General features: G+C 32.3%; 1 protein-coding gene across 2 annotated transcripts; it reads left to right on the forward strand.

Moving 5' to 3' along the window:
- Positions 1–638: 638 nt before the first annotated feature.
- Positions 639–19,351, forward strand: LOC120341066 (uncharacterized). Of its 2 annotated transcripts, XM_078120151.1 has the most exons (5): positions 2,378–2,888; positions 3,294–3,453; positions 3,972–4,167; positions 18,586–18,669; positions 19,049–19,351. In XM_078120151.1, the coding sequence occupies exons 3-5, from the start codon at positions 4,017–4,019 to the stop codon at positions 19,174–19,176; spliced, it is 363 nt and encodes a 120-aa protein (XP_077976277.1). In that variant the 5' UTR covers positions 2,378–2,888; positions 3,294–3,453; positions 3,972–4,016; the 3' UTR covers positions 19,177–19,351. The 2 variants fall into 2 exon arrangements, 1 of the variants encoding a protein (XP_077976277.1); XR_013480391.1 differs by lacking the exons at positions 2,378–2,888; positions 18,586–18,669; positions 19,049–19,351 and adding exons at positions 639–1,698; positions 4,426–4,492.
- The last annotated feature ends 1,468 nt before the right edge of the window (positions 19,352–20,819 follow it).

Consider the following 20,819-nt stretch of genomic DNA (forward strand, 5'->3'; position numbering starts at 1 on the left):
TTTAATGTCATTGGTCTCACGAAACAGGTAAAGATTTGTTCGGGATATAAAATTGCCAGAAACCAACGTTGGATGGGGCCACGACACGAGAAAATTTTAAAAAAGCTTAATGTAGAAAACCTTTGGTAAACCTGAGTTTCATAGTTTGCACTGGACCAAACATATGGGAACAATAGAGAGTCTGGCATAAAATGCGGCCATTTTCAGCGCTATTGTGTAAAATTTATTGCCGCCATGTCCCAGCATGATAATTATGAATTTTTAATGAATGACCTAGTTTGCATAATTTACGATACAGCGAAGGAAGTAAGTGAACAATAAAACTATGCAAGATAGAGAGACAATAGATCCGTGGGGTCTCGAAACTTGTTTTCCGATCAATGGAGGTTTGTTTCATGATGACATTGTTAATCGATTGGGGGTATGTTTCATCGCTGTAGTTCTTTTCTGCTATGTACCCTTTGTATCTGAAAAGTAATGTCGGAAAAGTAGGATGTCCTTAACTCACTAAATCTAATAGAATTCCGATAAATGTCTCTTAAGCTTGGATCTAAATTCGGACGTCGTTTTCGAGCTTTTAATACTATTAGGATTAGGATACGGGTTCCATACTTACCAGTAGAAGATAAAAACATCAATGTGCAAATCTCTAATGTTAGTAAATCTTCAACACGTAGTAGTTTTTCACTTTTGAACAAATAACAAATATATAATTTGAAAATAGCCCGGGCAGCAGTGATAAGTTAGGCAGGAGTTGAAAGACAAATAGCGTTGTAAGGTGAGAAATCAGGTTGTAGGCCGACAGCTAATGTTATAGGGCATTTCAGACAGTGTAATTTATCAAGATTCAATGTAAATGTAATCTAGTATGCCAACACTGCATGCCTGTAGTACATCAGATAAAATGTTTCTATTTTTTCGCTGTTTGATCAAGGCAACCCTTCACTGGGTTAGGCCCTCGACAGCGAAATGATCTACTATAAGACAGAGAAGATGAATTACGTCGCCTCTCCGACTCCTGCTGCAGAAGATTCTCTTCCTGAATACCAGGACTTCTCAACAGTGATGCAATTCCTCAAAGACGACGCGTCAACAGAAGAGGTTTTTGAGCAAATAAAGAGGCTCTTTGAAGGTCAAAAGGAAGCTTGGGAAATGCCAGTTGCCGGAAGAGTTTTCTTTCCTCTGCAGGTGGCCAGATACGAACAGCTAAGAGTACCATCGTCGTATCATTGCCAAGTGAAGCTCCAATTCGAATTCCAATACGGGGAGTTACAGATGAACCTCGTGCACCAGGGCTGTCAAGAAGATCAACAAGTTAGACTGTGGAACAGTGAGAAATTCCATGAAGAAGTGTCACCGAGGGACCCAAATTTACAACGGACACACCTAGTTTCTCATCGACGGCTTCATAAAACACTGCCTGATAGAATACGTAAAAGTGGATGGCATCAAGTGCAAAACCACACCTCTGTGGGAATTGCCTAACAACCGGGCACTTATATTGCGAATGTCAGAACAAGGCTGTTTGCAATTATTGCAACGCAACGGGTCACATTCAAAAAGATTGCCAACGAAGAAAGAGTGACTATACCGCGCTCGACAAATGGATGGAATAACCCTCGACAGAGAAGACCCATACAAACAGGCTCACATGAACAAACCCAGAATGTCGTCCAACCTGCTGAAGCAGTTGATGAGGTATGTGAATCTTCTACTTCCGATTCCGATTTAAATTGCTTAAAAGAAATTGAACACTGATCCGAATACGAGGATGTCAACAACGTTGTCAGTTCACTTAAAACACCATCGCCTCAACTACTAGGAGTCCTCAATCACCGGGAATACGTACTCCGTCCCACCCCCTTTCAAAGGGCAGGGTCGTTCACGTAAAGGCTTATCGGTTGCGTCTTATTGCGCAAACCACTGAACTGCAGCTTGAGAAGATGTGTATGAGCGACATTTGTGGTGCTTTGAAAGATTTATTGCAAATAAGAAGCGCTTGGCAAGTTTTTACATCCATTTTTCTTCAACCTATTTAATACAAAAAAATCAAATAGTACAGCCATTTTGAACAAACCAGGCAAAAAATTAATTTAAAACAATTGTTCTAAAACGATTCTCTCCCAACAAATCGCTGTCGCGTACTGCCGACAATATTGTAGAATCATTTCTCAGTCACGACACAAGATATTCGGCAAGTTCATTTCTACACCTTGGCAGCGGCGAAACTTTCATATGTTACAGTTACAATTATTGTTACTTAGTTATATGCTCTGATGTACTATATTCGCCCTGTTTCAAAATACACAACAGGCGTTGCATTTTTTGGGTGTATGCTATTAAATTCACTCAACATCAGACACAATCGACCAGTCGAGACGTGGCAATCGACCAGTCCATTGCGATCGACGTGTTGGTGACCCAAGATTTATAGCAATACGAATAGAAAAAGACAAGAATAATTGATTTCTCATATCCTTTACAATTCAAGCTAACAAATATACCCGTTCTTCGTTTTCTAGTAATTAGGATCTAGTCTGCCGATTATTACTAGACATTTCTTCTTTCATTGTATTCACAACACTGGAAAATGATGCAAAGGTTTCATCGCTGGAATGAAAAATCAATTTGTAATATTTATACACTTTGGAATATGAGTGCTTTCATCTCATGATTAGTGGCCGTGCGCAATTTTTTTTCGCCCGTATTTAAAAATACAAAATGTAATATTCAATGAGGCCATTGCCCTTTTTTCTAGCATATTGATAACGAATTCAGCTAGATTCCGGTTACAGACTTGTCGGTATTAAAAAGTGTTACGATTCATCTATGAACAATGTTTACAATTGTTGTTTTGGTTATCCCATTATATGCTCTGGCAACTGATGGTGAGAAAAATCAATTATATATATATATTGTATGTGAAACTTATCTCTCATTGTTTATAATCACAATATTATTTTTGGCCAAAAGTTGGCAATTTTAGTCAGTAGATGTGTTGAGAGCAAGTCCTAAGCTGTTTCTTCGCATAAAGTAATGGGTGTAAATTATTCTCAGCACTGTTTGTCATTGGGATGGCAAAAAAATCTAATCAGAAAGCGCAATATTAACTTCCCATTCTATTATGAGTTCTAAAAAAATTGACATTACCGATCCAGTACGTATTTATTCACACACTAATCCATAAAAATATGGTCTCGGTTTTTTATGTGAGATTGCTTCCACAAGTCTGCTTAAAGGATGGTCTTGAATTTTCTGAGACTATAAAGTTCTATATATATATATATTTACAGCTTTGCAATCAGCAGGATGCGAAAAGAGATTTTGGGGAAGGTGTTTCCACTTTCGAATGACCCGCAAATAGTGATATCGGAGATGTGTATGCTGTACCTATTGATTTTCAACCGGATTCCCTGATTTGTGCTGCCGCAATACACGCTGCTGCAGCTCCAGGTGATACTGATAAGTTTGCCGGGCCATAAATCAGCTGTATATGTAGAAAGTCAAAAACAACAGAAAACTTTGTACAATTGTACAACGCCACTACTTTATTGAAAAAAAAATTGAATAACCAATATATATATATAGCTGAAATGTTGTGACTCACCTCCCACTCTGCATACTACAATTCCGTAAGCTATTATATGGGGTTTCATAATTATAAAATCTTTACATGCAAGTAGCTGCTACCATCTACAGTAATAATATTATTAAAATTAAGATTATTAAAATAAAGATGACTTTTTTGCACAGCACAGAAAAATATTTAGGCACCATTCACCTTTGTTTGATAACAGCGAATATTATGAAAAACTTAAAAAAAATCGATTACGAAAGAATCATGTTATTGTTTATATATAAAACAATTGATTCTTGTTAAAATGGAGATTTTGCGTTATGCACGCGGGCAACATAATGTCCAGCCCTCTCCAATGTTTATCTCTAATATATTACTTTTTAATTCTGTTCAGATTGGTGTCATGCAAGGAATAAACAATTTTCGGACCTCCTGAAGTATGCGTACCAAGATGGCGCACATCTTGAACTCAGTTCGATACACATACCCGACTAACTGCAGCTCGAACTTGGTTGATATCGTGGTAGACGAAATCTTCAAGGACGGAACACCAATATGCCTTGCAGCTATTCATGATGGACAGATAACTGGTGAGTCTCATCTTGTTTTTAAACATTATTAAAATTGCAGATATCGATTTTACGAAGTGTGAATATGAAAAAAATAATAACCGAAATCGTTCGAGTAATTTACTCATGAAAGATATGATAAATAATGAAATATAAGGCGCCAAGTAATCCAGTGACAACGTTCATACTCAATACATAGAACCCGTTTGATAGCTCACAAATTTATCCTACAAAATCATTTCTAATTCATGAACGAAATATGCATATGTTTCATTCCAGCTGCTGACGGAGGGGACGTAATTGTGAATAAACGCCTAGGCCAGTCGGGATTTTGTGGAAGCACACGAGTAGTATATGATGTTGCCCAGAATTGGTAAATTACTCCACAATACTCCACAAATACTCCACAATACTCCACAATGCTCTTACTCAACATTGCTCCACATCCACATTGCTCTACATGGACAGGACATGTTTACTTTTTCGGAAAGGTATTAGAGTATTCGCTAGAGGGGTCAGGGGTGTTTCTCTCTCGCTCGATAAGACCTTGACATGAGAATTGGGAGAGAGAAAAATAGCGCTATTGTTTAATTTTCGCGCTTTAATTGATAAGACTTCGAGGAATTGGTAGAGAGAAAAATCGCGCTATTGTTTAATTTTCGCCCTTTAATTGATAAGACTTCGTCAAACTGGGGAGAGAGAAAAATCGCGTTATTGTTTTAACGGGGTGGAATCGCTTGTCGCGTTATTGTTTAAACGGTGGTGGAATCGCTTGTATAATCGATAAGACTTCGGCGAACTGGGGAAAGAGAAAAATCGCGTTATTACTTTATGGGGGTGTAATTAACCGTATTTTCGCTCTCTTGATCGATAAGACCTCAGCGTGATGAAGTGAGTTACCGTGAATAATTAGATAATAAAACTGCGTGAGAAGATCTGCGCAATCGTTTTGTTTAAATGGAATAGTGTCTTATTATAAACGAAGAAAGAGTTTGTTGAAACTTGATCAAGGCGAGAAAAACATCATGATTGCTTGACCAGCATGATAAACTGTTTACTTTGAAATATTCTGACGCTTATGAAGAAAATAGCAGCAATGTTTGTAAATGAATCTGCGCCATCGTTTTCTTTTAATGGCTTGTGCCGTAAACAACAAGACTTGCTGTGTAGCGCTGTTACACTGTTTGTTTTTATAAAGAATGTAAAAGAGAGAAAAATTATTTACAGAAAAATCTAGTTATTTTTACGATTAAACAAAATCGGAAATATATCACTCCGTGAATTTACAGGGAAATTAACTAAACAGTGGTGATACAGTAAAATGAAACGAAACCTTAAACAAAGGAATAAAAAATGAAATGCGAGTGGGATTGCTGAAATTTTGACGATGAATTTTATCCGGTTATTTGTTAACGTATGCTTTTTTACTAAATATCTCGTTAAATATGATGAAATAGATTCAGCGTGACAAGTAAAACCCCCATCTGGTGCCTATTTTATTGGAATGTTGTTGCGATTATGAATGAAAAGTCGGTTAGGTTTTTAAGGTTTGCAGATTTAATAACAAAACTAACGCAGTATCCACCATTTCGTGTAGTATCAGACCACATAATTTATTTTATACCACTGGTCGTACTATGCGGGGCGGCTTTGTAGTTTTAACATATTGAGACTGTTGTGTGAAAGGTTCCTCAGAAATGAAGGAAGTGTTTTATGCTTTGGCGTGCGATTAATTTTAATGAGTGAAGTAGAAAAGTTTAAATGTTAGTTGAACTGCGGTAATTCTTGCGATGGTATCTAATTATACATCATAAAAATTCAGCATGCGTCAATTTATTAGCGTGTGCATATTTATTAACAAATCTTCAAATGTGGCAAATATTGAATGCTCAGTAATGAACTAATAAAATTATTTTGTTAATACTTCTGACATTTGATACATTGGTATAAATTTTATGTAAAGATAAAATGTTGATTAAGCAGTTGGAACGATTCTTTTTTTGCTTGGATTTTGTTTAGTCGACCAGAATGAAAGTTGTATTCCCCGTAACTGATTTGCTGAAAATTGACAGAGCTGTTTCTATTTTAGTATTTTATTATGATAGAATTAATTTGGCCCCGTATTACACTCGGCAGAGATGTAGCTACGTAATATGCATATGAGTGTAACCATGTTACGATACTAAAATACCGCTATGGTCATGATAAAAATTACAGAGATTTTGTTTTCATTTATGAAACATGTATACAAACAAATGGCGGTTACACACATGTATATATGTCCCGAAAGTTGATATATTCCAAACAGATTGTGAGACATGACTTTATTCAAGTATCTTACATACACGTAACAATATACATATTGGTTTTTTTAAATCATTTATTATTAAAACATAACTCAGATTATTTAACCGTGATTAATTCGATGACGAATATGATTATCATGTGACAATAATGTAGTATCGCGAAATTATTTTGCACTTAGCTTGATGTGAGTGAGAAGGATTCTGATATTTAGAGTATAGAGTTGTTTCGGTGTATGAGCTGTTCAGTTCCTAAATTTCGTTTCATATGCACGAAAGAGAAGTTACGTAGAGATTTCGCATTATCACAAACGATTAAACAAAATCGGAAATATATCAATCCGTGAATTTATAGGAAAATTAACTAAACAGTGGTGATACTGTAAAATGAAAATAAACTTTAAACAAAGGAATAAAAAATGAAATGCGAGTGGGATTGCTGAAATTTTGACGATGAATTTTATCCGCTTATTTGTTGACGTATGCTTTTTTACTAAATATCTCGTTAAATATGAAGGATATTTAATTATTGTTAAAAGATTGAAAAAGAATTTGAAATATTTTATTTTACTTGAATGTTTTGGTATAATATTAAATTGTTAGACTTTATGTTAATGTGGAAAATATATAAATACTTTTTGAAAATTCATATTGGAAATTCGAAGTGACTTGTGGTGCAGCTTTCGTATATCTGAAGAGAAATATTGTTGTCTACTGATTTGTTTTTATAAGTTGATGAAGTTGTTTATGAGGTGTTAAGAAGCGGTATGAAGGTAAATCGTTTGCTTTGTAGCGTATAATTGCTACACATTACATGTTGCATTGGAGTTGCGGAGTTGTTCATGGCGGGCCTCTAAACTCGGTATGGGGGTATTTTATCATTTATATTTAGCATAACGGTTTGTACATAAAAAATTACTCAACTGCGTCCAAAATGTAGAGCCACGAGATTATTTGTGACGTCGCTTATGGGAGATATGATCGTAATTTCATGTATTCGCGCCTGGACGTTGAAGTGCATTTTTGATAAATTTTGATGAAATTGGTCATGGCAGCGTTTATGAACTCTATAAGGGAGTTTCAGCGTTTATGTTCAAACATATTGTTGCAGTGCATTGAAGATTATTCTGTTATAATAAACTTAATTTTATAATTTCGTGATGTTGTGTGTAGCGTTGTTTTTAAAAATACATTGTAACGCGTTTACCATCTACCGGTAATTCAATAAAGAAGATCAAATCAGAATAAGGTTGAGATGTTTAATATTTTGGTATTATGCTCAGATTAGATTACTGATAACATTTTACCCAATTTAGGTGAATGTAAAACAACTAATTTTATACGTTTCATCTCCGCATAATAAAATTGGATTTTTCCAACTTGTTGCGGTAACAAATACGGTTGCTTTCAGTAAACACCATTGAAAAGTAAAATAAAATCAGTACATGGTAAACACTTTAAAATCGTAATTCTAAATATAGAAGATACTGTTATTTATATTGTAGTATAAGGCCTTTATCGTTGTCCGAGAACATTTCTCAACTATTTTAAAATTAAATTTAATATACATGAAAGATTGGATGATTAAAAATTTGTAACGGGTTTTGATTCATGCCGCCCAAGTGCGTAGTTCTAAATTTTGAATTTTCAATGTAGATCGATTATTTGTCATGTAGCTTTATTTTTGAGTCAATATGACATTGTATTGATATTTAATTCATAATGTCATTGTTGCTTCATATTGAAATGCATTTTTGATATATGTTTATCAGTTAATTACTCGGTTGTTGTAATGTATGATTATTTACGATTAATATTATTTTTTATCAAATGTATATTCGCACGTTATTAGTAAAATGACTAAATGATTTCAAATAAACTTTTTGTGATAAAAAAATGTAAAATGCTGAAAGTGCAGTCAATATCTCGGTGTAATGGAAATATTTCAAATGTTTCTGTTTTAATGTATGATTACTTACGGTTAATATTATATTTTATTAAATGTATATTCGCACGTTATTTCTGTAAAGTAAAATGATTATGAATTATTAAATGATTTCAAATAAACTTTTAATGATAAAAAAAAATGTAAAATGCTGAAAGTGTAGGCAATTTATCAGTTAATATTTCGGAGTAATGGAAATATTTCAAATGTTTCTGTTGTAGTGTATGATTATTAATATTATTTTTCATAGAATGAATGCTCGCACGTTATATCTGTAAAGTAAAATAATTATACATTGCTAAAAAGCTTTCATAATAAACTTTTTTTATGATAACAAAATGTAAAATGCTGAACATGTAGGTAATTTATCAGTTAATATCTCGGAGTAATAGAAATACTTCGAATGTTTCTGTTGTAATGTATGATTATTTACGGTTGATAATATTTTTATAGAATGAATACCAGCACGTTATTTCTGTAAAGTAAAATAAGCATACATTGCCAAAAAGCTTTTACAATAAACTTTTTTATGATAATAAAATGTTGAAAATGTAGGCAATTTATCAGTCGGACCTCTTGAAGTATGCGCACCAAGATGGCGCACAACCTGAACCTGATCTCGGAGTAATAGAAATATTTCAAATGTTTCTGTTGTAATGTACGATTATTTGAGCCTAATAATACTTTTCATAGAATTAATACTCGTACGTTATTTCTACAAAGTAAAATAATTATGAATAATAATATTGAATATTAATAAATGTGTTTTAGGAATACATCTACGCCTTTACTTTTATGTCACATTATTTTTAATAATTAAGATCATGGTAATGTTTTAAAGTATGTGTGGGGTTTAAAAAGATTAAATATTTAATTAATAAATGATAAAGAGGGTACAAATCTACAACTTCAGTGAATTCGGTTTTTGTTTTAATCCGGGCTATTTGAAGTTTAACATGTTTTCAATGGAGCCGCAGTCTTATTTTTTAAACTATCTGGAGTCAAAATTGCAGAGCATCGATGAAGATTATCATGTATAACTTCTGATTAAGACTGCAAAACCATTACTTTTACTGAGCGTTCTTAATAGTTATGCATACACTAATATTTTTCGGCCAAAAGTTGAAATCGATTTTTTCAAAACACAGAGTCATAGTTGACATTTTTTTCCCACAGTCGGAACCAGAATTTTATTTCGAACTGCACCCGGAGTTGATCATAAATTTTCACTGACTTTGCAGCTCTGGTTTTGAATAATATTATAATGGGTAGCTGATTTAACTAGATAATTTTTTGTTTTCTGTTCAAGTATGTTACCTGTCCGTGTTTGTTTGTTCAAGCTGCTACGCATAATAAAAATATAGAATATAAGATTCCTCCATAGCAATGTAAGATATGATGTCATTGGATCAAGAAATAATTCGATATTGTATTATCATCTCACGCATATTTGTAGGATTCACTTGTAACTGAAAATGAATGATATAGAATCACAAATGAAAAAAGTTAAAATTTGAATTTAAACTCAACATATCACGTTGTTTCACAATAACAGTGGTAAATGTCACCTTATTCACATAAAGTCAGATGTATAGTGAATACGTATAAAATAATAAAGCTCTGTTTTAATTTCATTTATTTCTTTACATATAGGCTAAAAGTTTTTATAACGCAGCTTTTGAAATTGAGAATATATAAATGTAAAAAATTATCGGAAAAATTCAATAGTATATTTCTGCTTGTGAATAGTAAAATCGTTACCTATTAACGAAAAAGTGTACATTATATTGTAGTATTAAAATAATTTTATTTCAAGTTGGCGAGTGTTTTCACTTGATGCTAAATTTTTAATACTTTGCAACGGTATGTCACTAGATTAAAGAAGTATGTATGTAGTTTCAACGTAAAACAATTTTATAAATGATGAATAAAAAACCCACATTTTTAACACACGTGAATCATTGAAAACGAGTGAAACAAGATTGAGAAAAATGAAAAGTTCAAGCAGCTCGGGGCATTAATTAATGTTTTAAAAGTTTCATTGTTTTAAAAAATATACACTCAGTGAAAATGAAAACGGTTATGAATTAAAAAAAAAGTTTTAGTATTCCAAAGAATTAACGTGTGACTATTACGCACAGTTTAATATTATGTATTTCGAACCTAATGGATTTTTTTTTTCAACTATTGAGTAAGTTGTTAACAACTATGCGCATACGGCATATTACCTTTTGAGTTTGTTTCGTTAAAATTTACATTCATATTCAGTAACAGTTATTGAAAAAAATTGGCAAGAACAAAAACGTACAATTTATAAATTAAAATGTAACGTGTGACTATTACGCACAGTTTAATATTATGTATTTCGAACCAAATGGATTTTTTTTTCAACTATTGAGTAAGTTGTTAACAACTATCCGCATACCGCATATTACCTTTTGAGTTTGTTTCGTTAAAATTTACATTCATTTTCAGTAACAGTTATTGAAAAAAATTGGCAGGAACAAAAACGTACAATTTATAAATTAAAATGTGTGAAGATCAATTTATTCGGTTATATCATGACACTTACATGTGTAAAGTAATGTAAGTAAAGGATTTAAAAAAATTATTGCATCCAATCGGACTTAAAAGTTCACTGACAATTGTTGCATAATGTAAATAAAACTGAACTGCGCTTCAATCTCTCAATAAATTGTGAAGTATATACTTTAAACTGAGACAAAGAATCTCAGAAAAACTTTACAGTAAACATAAAATGTAATGTTTTAACGCATTATTCAATATTTTTTTTTTCTTCACACTAGTTTCGCTTAATTTTCTGTTTTTGCATAAATTTTTAAATTCATAATCTTTTTTTCAAATACGTTAAATTTGTAAATTGTACTATGTTTATTTATTTTTCTTAATTCATTTTTAACGCAATATTTATTTATTTGCGTCTATTGAACCTAATTGATTGAAACGTTATTAATGGTTTCATCTCATTTCATGTTTATATTCAATTCATATTGGTCCGACAGTGGAATAAAAATGTTTTGATGGATATTTTTTAGTATGAAACATTCTATTAAACCAAGTATGAGAATTTCAGTTTGCAGAAAAAAACTTATTTCATGCCGTACTTTTTTACCCAATTCAACTTACACATGAAACCGTGCGCTAAAGTCTTTCGCCTTACATACTTTCTCATTTTAAGAAAGGAAAATCCATCATCATGATGTTTTAATAATAGTTCACTTTATTACTTTTTTAAACACCAAAACATTTTTAAAACAGCACAGTTTCAACATATATTATATGTACGATATATTTTAAATTTTAAGCGTGAACGATATATAACAAATACAAGTCAGTTTTACAATCACGCGTTTTTTGCTAATTATTCTAAATAAAGTTCTGAAAGGTATTAATTAAGTATGAAAATTTATTTCTAACAGTTATATTTATTAATTATATTTAAACAATAGTTTTGTACTATGAGGAACACACACGGTCCACAATAACTGGTTTTTCCGTGCAGTGTCACGCACATGTACAGCACGAGTCATTGTTCTTACAAATTGCAGCAGTTTTACATATTATGTTTGTCACGCTACTCGTCTTGTACATATAATCCCTTAACATATGATTAGCTGATATATAATTTACGGCACACATTTTTAATTTATAAATTGTACGTTTTTGTTCTTGCCAATTTTTTTCAATAACTGTTACTGAATATGAATGTAAATTTTAACGAAACAAACTCAAAAGGTAATATGCCGTATGCGCATAGTTGTTAACAACTTACTCAATAGTTGAAAAAAAAATCCATTAGGTTCGAAATACATAATATTAAACTGTGCGTAATAGTCACACGTTAATTCTTTGGAATACTAAAACTTTTTTTTAATTCATAACCGTTTTCATTTTCACTGAGTGTATATTTTTTAAAACAATGAAACTTTTAAAACATTAATTAATGCCCCGAGCTGCTTGAACTTTTCATTTTTCTCAATCTTGTTTCACTCGTTTTCAATGATTCACGTGTGTTAAAAATGTGGGTTTTTTATTCATCATTTATAAAATTGTTTTACGTTGAAACTACATACATACTTCTTTAATCTAGTGACATACCGTTGCAAAGTATTAAAAATTTAGCATCAAGTGAAAACACTCGCCAACTTGAAATAAAATTATTTTAATACTACAATATAATGTACACTTTTTCGTTAATAGGTAACGATTTTACTATTCACAAGCAGAAATATACTATTGAATTTTTCCGATAATTTTTTACATTTATATATTCTCAATTTCAAAAGCTGCGTTATAAAAACTTTTAGCCTATATGTAAAGAAATAAATGAAATTAAAACAGAGCTTTATTATTTTATACGTATTCACTATACATCTGACTTTATGTGAATAAGGTGACATTTACCAATGTTATTGTGAAACAACGTGATATGTTGAGTTTAAATTCAAATTTTAACTTTTTTCATTTGTGATTCTATATCATTCATTTTCAGTTACAAGTGAATCCTACAAATATGCGTGAGATGATAATACAATATCGAATTATTTCTTGATCCAATGACATCATATCTTACATTGCTATGGAGGAATCTTATATTCTATATTTTTATTATGCGTAGCAGCTTGAACAAACAAACACGGACAGGTAACATACTTGAACAGAAAACAAAAAATTATCTAGTTAAATCAGCTACCCATTATAATATTATTCAAAACCAGAGCTGCAAAGTCAGTGAAAATTTATGATCAACTCCGGGTGCAGTTCGAAATAAAATTCTGGTTCCGACTGTGGGAAAAAAATGTCAACTATGACTCTGTGTTTTGAAAAAATCGATTTCAACTTTTGGCCGAAAAATATTAGTGTATGCATAACTATTAAGAACGCTCAGTAAAAGTAATGGTTTTGCAGTCTTAATCAGAAGTTATACATGATAATCTTCATCGATGCTCTGCAATTTTGACTCCAGATAGTTTAAAAAATAAGACTGCGGCTCAATTGAAAACATGTTAAACTTCAAATAGCCCGGATTAAAACAAAAACCGAATTCACTGAAGTTGTAGATTTGTACCCTCTTTATCATTTATTAATTAAATATTTAATCTTTTTAAACCCCACACATACTTTAAAACATTACCATGATCTCAATTATTAAAAATAATGTGACATAAAAGTAAAGGCGTAGATGTATTCCTAAAACACATTTATTAATATTCAATATTATTATTCATAATTATTTTACTTTGTAGAAATAACGTACGAGTATTAATTCTATGAAAAGTATTATTAGGCTCAAATAATCGTACATTACAACAGAAACATTTGAAATATTTCTATTACTCCGAGATCAGGTTCAGGTTGTGCGCCATCTTGGTGCGCATACTTCAAGAGGTCCGACTGATAAATTGCCTACATATTCAACATTTTATTATCATAAAAAAGTTTATTGTAAAAGCTTTTTGGCAATGTATGCTTATTTTACTTTACAGAAATAACGTGCTGGTATTCATTCTATAAAAATATTATCAACCGTAAATAATCATACATTACAACAGAAACATTCGAAGTATTTCTATTACTCCGAGATATTAACTGATAAATTACCTACATGTTCAGCATTTTACATTTTGTTATCATAAAAAAAGTTTATTATGAAAGCTTTTTAGCAATGTATAATTATTTTACTTTACAGATATAACGTGCGAGCATTCATTCTATGAAAAAAAAAAAAATAATCATACACTACAACAGAAACATTTGAAATATTTCCATTACTCCGAAATATTAACTGATAAATTGCCTACACTTTCAGCATTTTACATTTTTTTTTATCATTAAAAGTTTATTTGAAATCATTTAATAATTCATAATCATTTTACTTTACAGAAATAACGTGCGAATATACATTTAATAAAATATAATATTAACCGTAAGTAATCATACATTAAAACAGAAACATTTGAAATATTTCCATTACACCGAGATATTGACTGCACTTTCAGCATTTTACATTTTTTTATCACAAAAAGTTTATTTGAAATCATTTAGTCATTTTACTAATAACGTGCGAATATACATTTGATAAAAAATAATATTAATCGTAAATAATCATACATTACAACAACCGAGTAATTAACTGATAAACATATATCAAAAATGCATTTCAATATGAAGCAACAATGACATTATGAATTAAATATCAATACAATGTCATATTGACTCAAAAATAAAGCTACATGACAAATAATCGATCTACATTGAAAATTCAAAATTTAGAACTACGCACTTGGGCGGCATGAATCAAAACCCGTTACAAATTTTTAATCATCCAATCTTTCATGTATATTAAATTTAATTTTAAAATAGTTGAGAAATGTTCTCGGACAACGATAAAGGCCTTATACTACAATATAAATAACAGTATCTTCTATATTTAGAATTACGATTTTAAAGTGTTTACCATGTACTGATTTTATTTTACTTTTCAATGATGTTTACTGAAAGCAACCGTATTTGTTACCGCAACAAGTTGGAAAAATCCAATTTTATTATGCGGAGATGAAACGTATAAAATTAAAAACCTAAATTGGGTAAAATGTTATCAGTAATCTAATCTGAGCATAATACCAAAATATTAAACATCTCAACCTTATTCTGATTTGATCTTCTTTATTGAATTACCGGTAGATGGTAAACGCGTTACAATGTATTTTTAAAAACAACGCTACACACAACTTCACGAAATTATAAAATTAAGTTTATTATAACAGAATAATCTTCAATGCACTGCAACAATATGTTTGAACATAAACGCTGAAATTCCCTTATAGAGTTCATAAACGCTGCCATGAGCAATTTCATCAAAATTTATCAAAAATGCACTTCAACGTCCAGGCGCGAATACATGAAATTACGATCATATCTCCTATAAGCGACGTCACAAATAATCTCGTGGCTCTACATTTTGGACGCAGTTGAGTAATTTTTTATGTACAAACCGTTATGCTAAATATAAATGATAAAATACCCCCATACCGAGTTTAGAGGCCCGCCATGAACAACTCCGCAACTCCAATGCAACATGTAATGTGTAGCAATTATACGCTACAAAGCAAACGATTTACCTTCATACCGCTTCTTAACACCTCATAAACAACTTCATCAAACTTATAAAAACAAATCAGTAGACAACAATATTTCTCTTCAGATATACGAAAGCTGCACCACAAGTCACTTCGAATTTCCAATATGAATTTTCAAAAAGTATTTATATATTTTCCACATTAACATAAAGTCTAACAATTTAATATTATACCAAAACATTCGAGTAAAATAAAATATTTCAAATTCTTTTTCAATCTTTTAACAATAATTAAATATCCTTCATATTTAACGAGATATTTAGTAAAAAAGCATACGTCAACAAATAAGCGGATAAAATTCATCGTCAAAATTTCAGCAATCCCACTCGCATTTCATTTTTTATTCCTTTGTTTAAAGTTTATTTTCATTTTACAGTATCACCACTGTTTCGTTAATTTTCCTATAAATTCACGGATTGATATATTTCCGATTTTGTTTAATCGTTTGTGATAATGCGAAATCTCTACGTAACTTCTCTTTCGTGCATATGAAACGAAATTTAGGAACTGAACAGCTCATACACCGAAACAACTCTATACTCTAAATATCAGAATCCTTCTCACTCACATCAAGCTAAGTGCAAAATAATTTCGCGATACTACATTATTGTCACATGATAATCATATTCGTCATCGAATTAATCACGGTTAAATAATCTGAGTTATGTTTTAATAATAAAGGATTTAAAAAAACCAATATGTATATTGTTACGTGTATGTAAGATACTTGAATAAAGTCATGTCTCACAATCTGTTTGGAATATATCAACTTTCGGGACATATATACATGTGTGTAACCGCCATTTGTTTGTATACATGTTTCATAAATGAAAACAAAATCTCTGTAATTTTTATCATGACCATAGCGGTATTTTAGTATCGTAACATGGTTACACTCATATGCATATTACGTAGCTACATCTCTGCCGAGTGTAATACGGGGCCAAATTAATTCTATCATAATAAAATACTAAAATAGAAACAGCTCTGTCAATTTTCAGCAAATCAGTTACGGGGAATACAACTTTCATTCTGGTCGACTAAACAAAATCCAAGCAAAAAAAGAATCGTTCGAACTGCTTAATCAACATTTTATCTTTACATAAAATTTATACCAATGTATCAAATGTCAGAAGTATTAACAAAATAATTTTATTAGTTCATTACTGAGCATTCAATATTTGCCACATTTGAAGATTTGTTAATAAATATGCACACGCTAATAAATTGACGCATGCTGAATTTTTATGATGTATAATTAGATACCATCGCAAGAATTACCGCAGTTCAACTAACATTTAAACTTTTCTACTTCACTCATTAAAATTAATCGCACGCCAAAGCATAAAACACTTCCTTCATTTCTGAGGAACCTTTCACACAACAGTCTCAATATGTTAAAACTACAAAGCCGCCCCGCATAGTACGACCAGTGGTATAAAATAAATTATGTGGTCTGATACTACACGAAATGGTGGATACTGCGTTAGTTTTGTTATTAAATCTGCAAACCTTAAAAACCTAACCGACTTTTCATTCATAATCGCAACAACATTCCAATAAAATAGGCACCAGATGGGGGTTTTACTTGTCACGCTGAATCTATTTCATCATATTTAACGAGATATTTAGTAAAAAAGCATACGTTAACAAATAACCGGATAAAATTCATCGTCAAAATTTCAGCAATCCCACTCGCATTTCATTTTTTATTCCTTTGTTTAAGGTTTCGTTTCATTTTACTGTATCACCACTGTTTAGTTAATTTCCCTGTAAATTCACGGAGTGATATATTTCCGATTTTGTTTAATCGTAAAAATAACTAGATTTTTCTGTAAATAATTTTTCTCTCTTTTACATTCTTTATAAAAACAAACAGTGTAACAGCGCTACACAGCAAGTCTTGTTGTTTACGGCACAAGCCATTAAAAGAAAACGATGGCGCAGATTCATTTACAAACATTGCTGCTATTTTCTTCATAAGCGTCAGAATATTTCAAAGTAAACAGTTTATCATGCTGGTCAAGCAATCATGATGTTTTTCTCGCCTTGATCAAGTTTCAACAAACTCTTTCTTCGTTTATAATAAGACACTATTCCATTTAAACAAAACGATTGCGCAGATCTTCTCACGCAGTTTTATTATCTAATTATTCACGGTAACTCACTTCATCACGCTGAGGTCTTATCGATCAAGAGAGCGAAAATACGGTTAATTACACCCCCATAAAGTAATAACGCGATTTTTCTCTTTCCCCAGTTCGCCGAAGTCTTATCGATTATACAAGCGATTCCACCACCGTTTAAACAATAACGCGACAAGCGATTCCACCCCGTTAAAACAATAACGCGATTTTTCTCTCTCCCCAGTTTGACGAAGTCTTATCAATTAAAGGGCGAAAATTAAACAATAGCGCGATTTTTCTCTCTACCATTTCCTCGAAGTCTTATCAATTAAAGCGCGAAAATTAAACAATAGCGCTATTTTTCTCTCTCCCAATTCTCATGTCAAGGTCTTATCGAGCGAGAGAGAAACACCCCTGACCCCTCTAGCGAATACTCTAATACCTTTCCGAAAAAGTAAACATGTCCTGTCCATGTAGAGCAATGTGGATGTGGAGTAAGAGCATTGTGGAGTATTGTGGAGTATTTGTGGAGTATTGTGGAGTAATTTACCAATTCTGGGCAACATCATATACTACTCACACATAATGGTGTCACCAGTATTAGTGGAGGATCAGGCAATGGTTTCGATTTTTCTGGTAAGTAACAGCAAACGTATGTCTGCGTGGTGCATCATCAACATATTTCTCTTTTCTATTTTGGTCAAATTTTCTTTCTTAACTGTTCTGTGAATTTGATTATCAAAAGAGGTGTTAACACAGTAGATGGGATAACTGCATTTTCAACAGAACACACAAATCATAATAAGGAGTAATATTGCGATTGTATATATTCGATTGTTCTAATACTTGAAGAGTTCGTACTACTGATGTTACATATTAGTAACAGTTGCTCTTTATACGTGTAGACTGCATCAACGGATCTCCTACAAGTTCTCCGTCGACAGGTTGTTCTTGCACTGCGACTTGGTTCGGAGATGCGTGTAATATAAGTGAGTATACTGATTGCTAAGTTTAAATTATGAATGACATGCGCATGTGAAAAACATATTTGCTCAAATATGTCATCGAGCCTATAGAAAAATATCAGATTCAATGAAGCTCTTTTAGGATGGAAATATAATATATAGTCTGTCAAATAAAAATATAGTGCAATGTTTATTATATCAACTTGGTGGAAGATTGGGTTGATGTAATTTATCTGTTCTATCCATTGTTAGACTCAAATCATCAAACAAAACAAAGCTACGATAAACGACAAAAACAATTAGAGTTATTTTAAAAAGTTTACAAGAAAATGATTATTTTGCAAATCAGTTATGTTAACTTTAAAATAACGTAACTTTCAAATGAACGTATTTTGTTGCACAGTGTGTGTTGAAGGAAGTTACAATGCATCGAATAATCCAGCTTGTATCTGCAATTCTGGATGGGTTGGACCTTTGTGCAATTTTCGTAGGTTTTATATTTTACTTAAAATAATACTTTTTTCTAATTAGCAGTAGATATATATTCAACGATATAAATACATTTCAAACTGTTTTCATGATATTTATGGGCACCAATTCAAAGTTCATAAGTTTTAATTTAGACTACATATACTCGTCGTATTTGTCTATTATCTGTGTGGTTAATAAAGGACTCTATTAATGACCCGGATGTATTTGATGCTGCATATTTAAAAAAATATTTAGTATATTAATCGTAAACGGCGGAGCTTCTAGGTTTTTCTCGTGGCATCCTGGGGCTCCGTATGGAACGCTTTGAGAACTTATGTATTACTAAATCATGCTTGTTCTCACATTCAAATAGGAAAAAAATGATAACGGAAGGTCGTTTTGTGCACCTGCCGAATTGTATTGCGAAATCACTTCGACATATTATCATAAGTAACATAATATTGATTACACGACGAGGACAAACCGCAGTTGTACACCAGTACGGAACCTGAGCTGCGGTCTGGGATGTTCCCTGCACCACTGTTGCACGGTGCTTCACACAATGGCAGGTCCGATTGCAGGACCAGTACCGCTTCCACCATCAAAGTTCACGTCTTGCTCTGTAACTGGTAACGGTAGCATTTTTCTTCACCAACCTGAACTCATAGTTTCAATTTTTTATGTGGCTGTTTAGGTATTTTAGGAAATAATGGAGGTTTCTCGACCTTTGATCCCCGGAAATCCTTCCTATACTTGACCGTTGCAAAATTTCAGGTACAATCGGGTTCACCTATTAATCCAGAGCAGGGGTTCCCAAACTTTTTCAGCTTGCGGCACGCTAACAACAAGATTAAAAGGTCGCGGTACTATTATTACAAAATCAGCGGTAAATTAGGAACTCGAGGAAATATTTCATGTGAAAAATTATGAAAGCAGTATTACTTTAAGAGTCTCTTCAAATTCTTAACTGCTGACAGTTTTAAAATGATTGTTTAGTAAAAGTCTAGCGACTTTGCTTTAGCAAACCTGCGTTGTTGGGTTGGTGTCGAAAACATAGAACGCCGCGTTTATATATTAGAGAAGTGTTGCATATTACATCACCTATCCGTGGACTTGAAATAATAAATCTTTATACAGAGTGACCCAAAACCCATACAATATGTTCAAAATGGACTGGGTTCTGTTTATTGGGTCACCCTGTAGATGTGCATTACGGAACTTCACCCATTACTAATTGCAATGTAATAAAGATCATGTTGCAGTGTTGTTTATTGTGAAAAAATATCGGGAATTTTGTGAAAATTCGCGTCACACTTTCAAGACCCCACACTAGTGGGACCTCCTGAAGCAGTAGTTCTTAAACTGGGGGCGCGCTCCACTAGGGGGGGCGCGAGAGGTCACAAGTGGAATCGGAAATTTACATGTAACGGCTCCTGAAACGGTCTCCGCGTTCGTTAAAAATACTGGCTTTTTCGTGGTATAATAAATTTTTCTGTCTCGTAATAACTACAAGAATTCAAAATGTCTCTCTATTTTAATTCATTTGTGTTCAAGGTAACTCGCGGTTGCGGCGACTCGTGTCAAAATAAACTCATTACCGATCTAAAATACCACGCCAATCCGCGGACATATCAAAGTGTGATCAACTGCCCGATTATATTTAGTTTTGATATATATTGCACTCATGCGAATTCGTTATCTTC

This window comes from Styela clava, chromosome 14, assembly GCF_964204865.1.
Source record: "Styela clava chromosome 14, kaStyClav1.hap1.2, whole genome shotgun sequence".
In the NCBI taxonomy this organism is placed as follows: domain Eukaryota; kingdom Metazoa; phylum Chordata; class Ascidiacea; order Stolidobranchia; family Styelidae; genus Styela; species Styela clava.

What these genes read in the sequence shown, in the direction of transcription:
- LOC120341066 (XM_078120151.1), top strand. Translation starts at nt 4,017, where the DNA reads ATGCGTACCAAGATGGCGCACATCTTGAACTCAGTTCGATACACATAC. An exon ending in TCATGATGGACAGATAACTG is followed by an intron (nt 4,168 to 18,585) that starts GTGAGTCTCATC and finishes TTATACGTGTAG; the next exon opens with ACTGCATCAACGGATCTCCT. An exon ending in CGGAGATGCGTGTAATATAA is followed by an intron (nt 18,670 to 19,048) that starts GTGAGTATACTG and finishes TTTGTTGCACAG; the next exon opens with TGTGTGTTGAAGGAAGTTAC.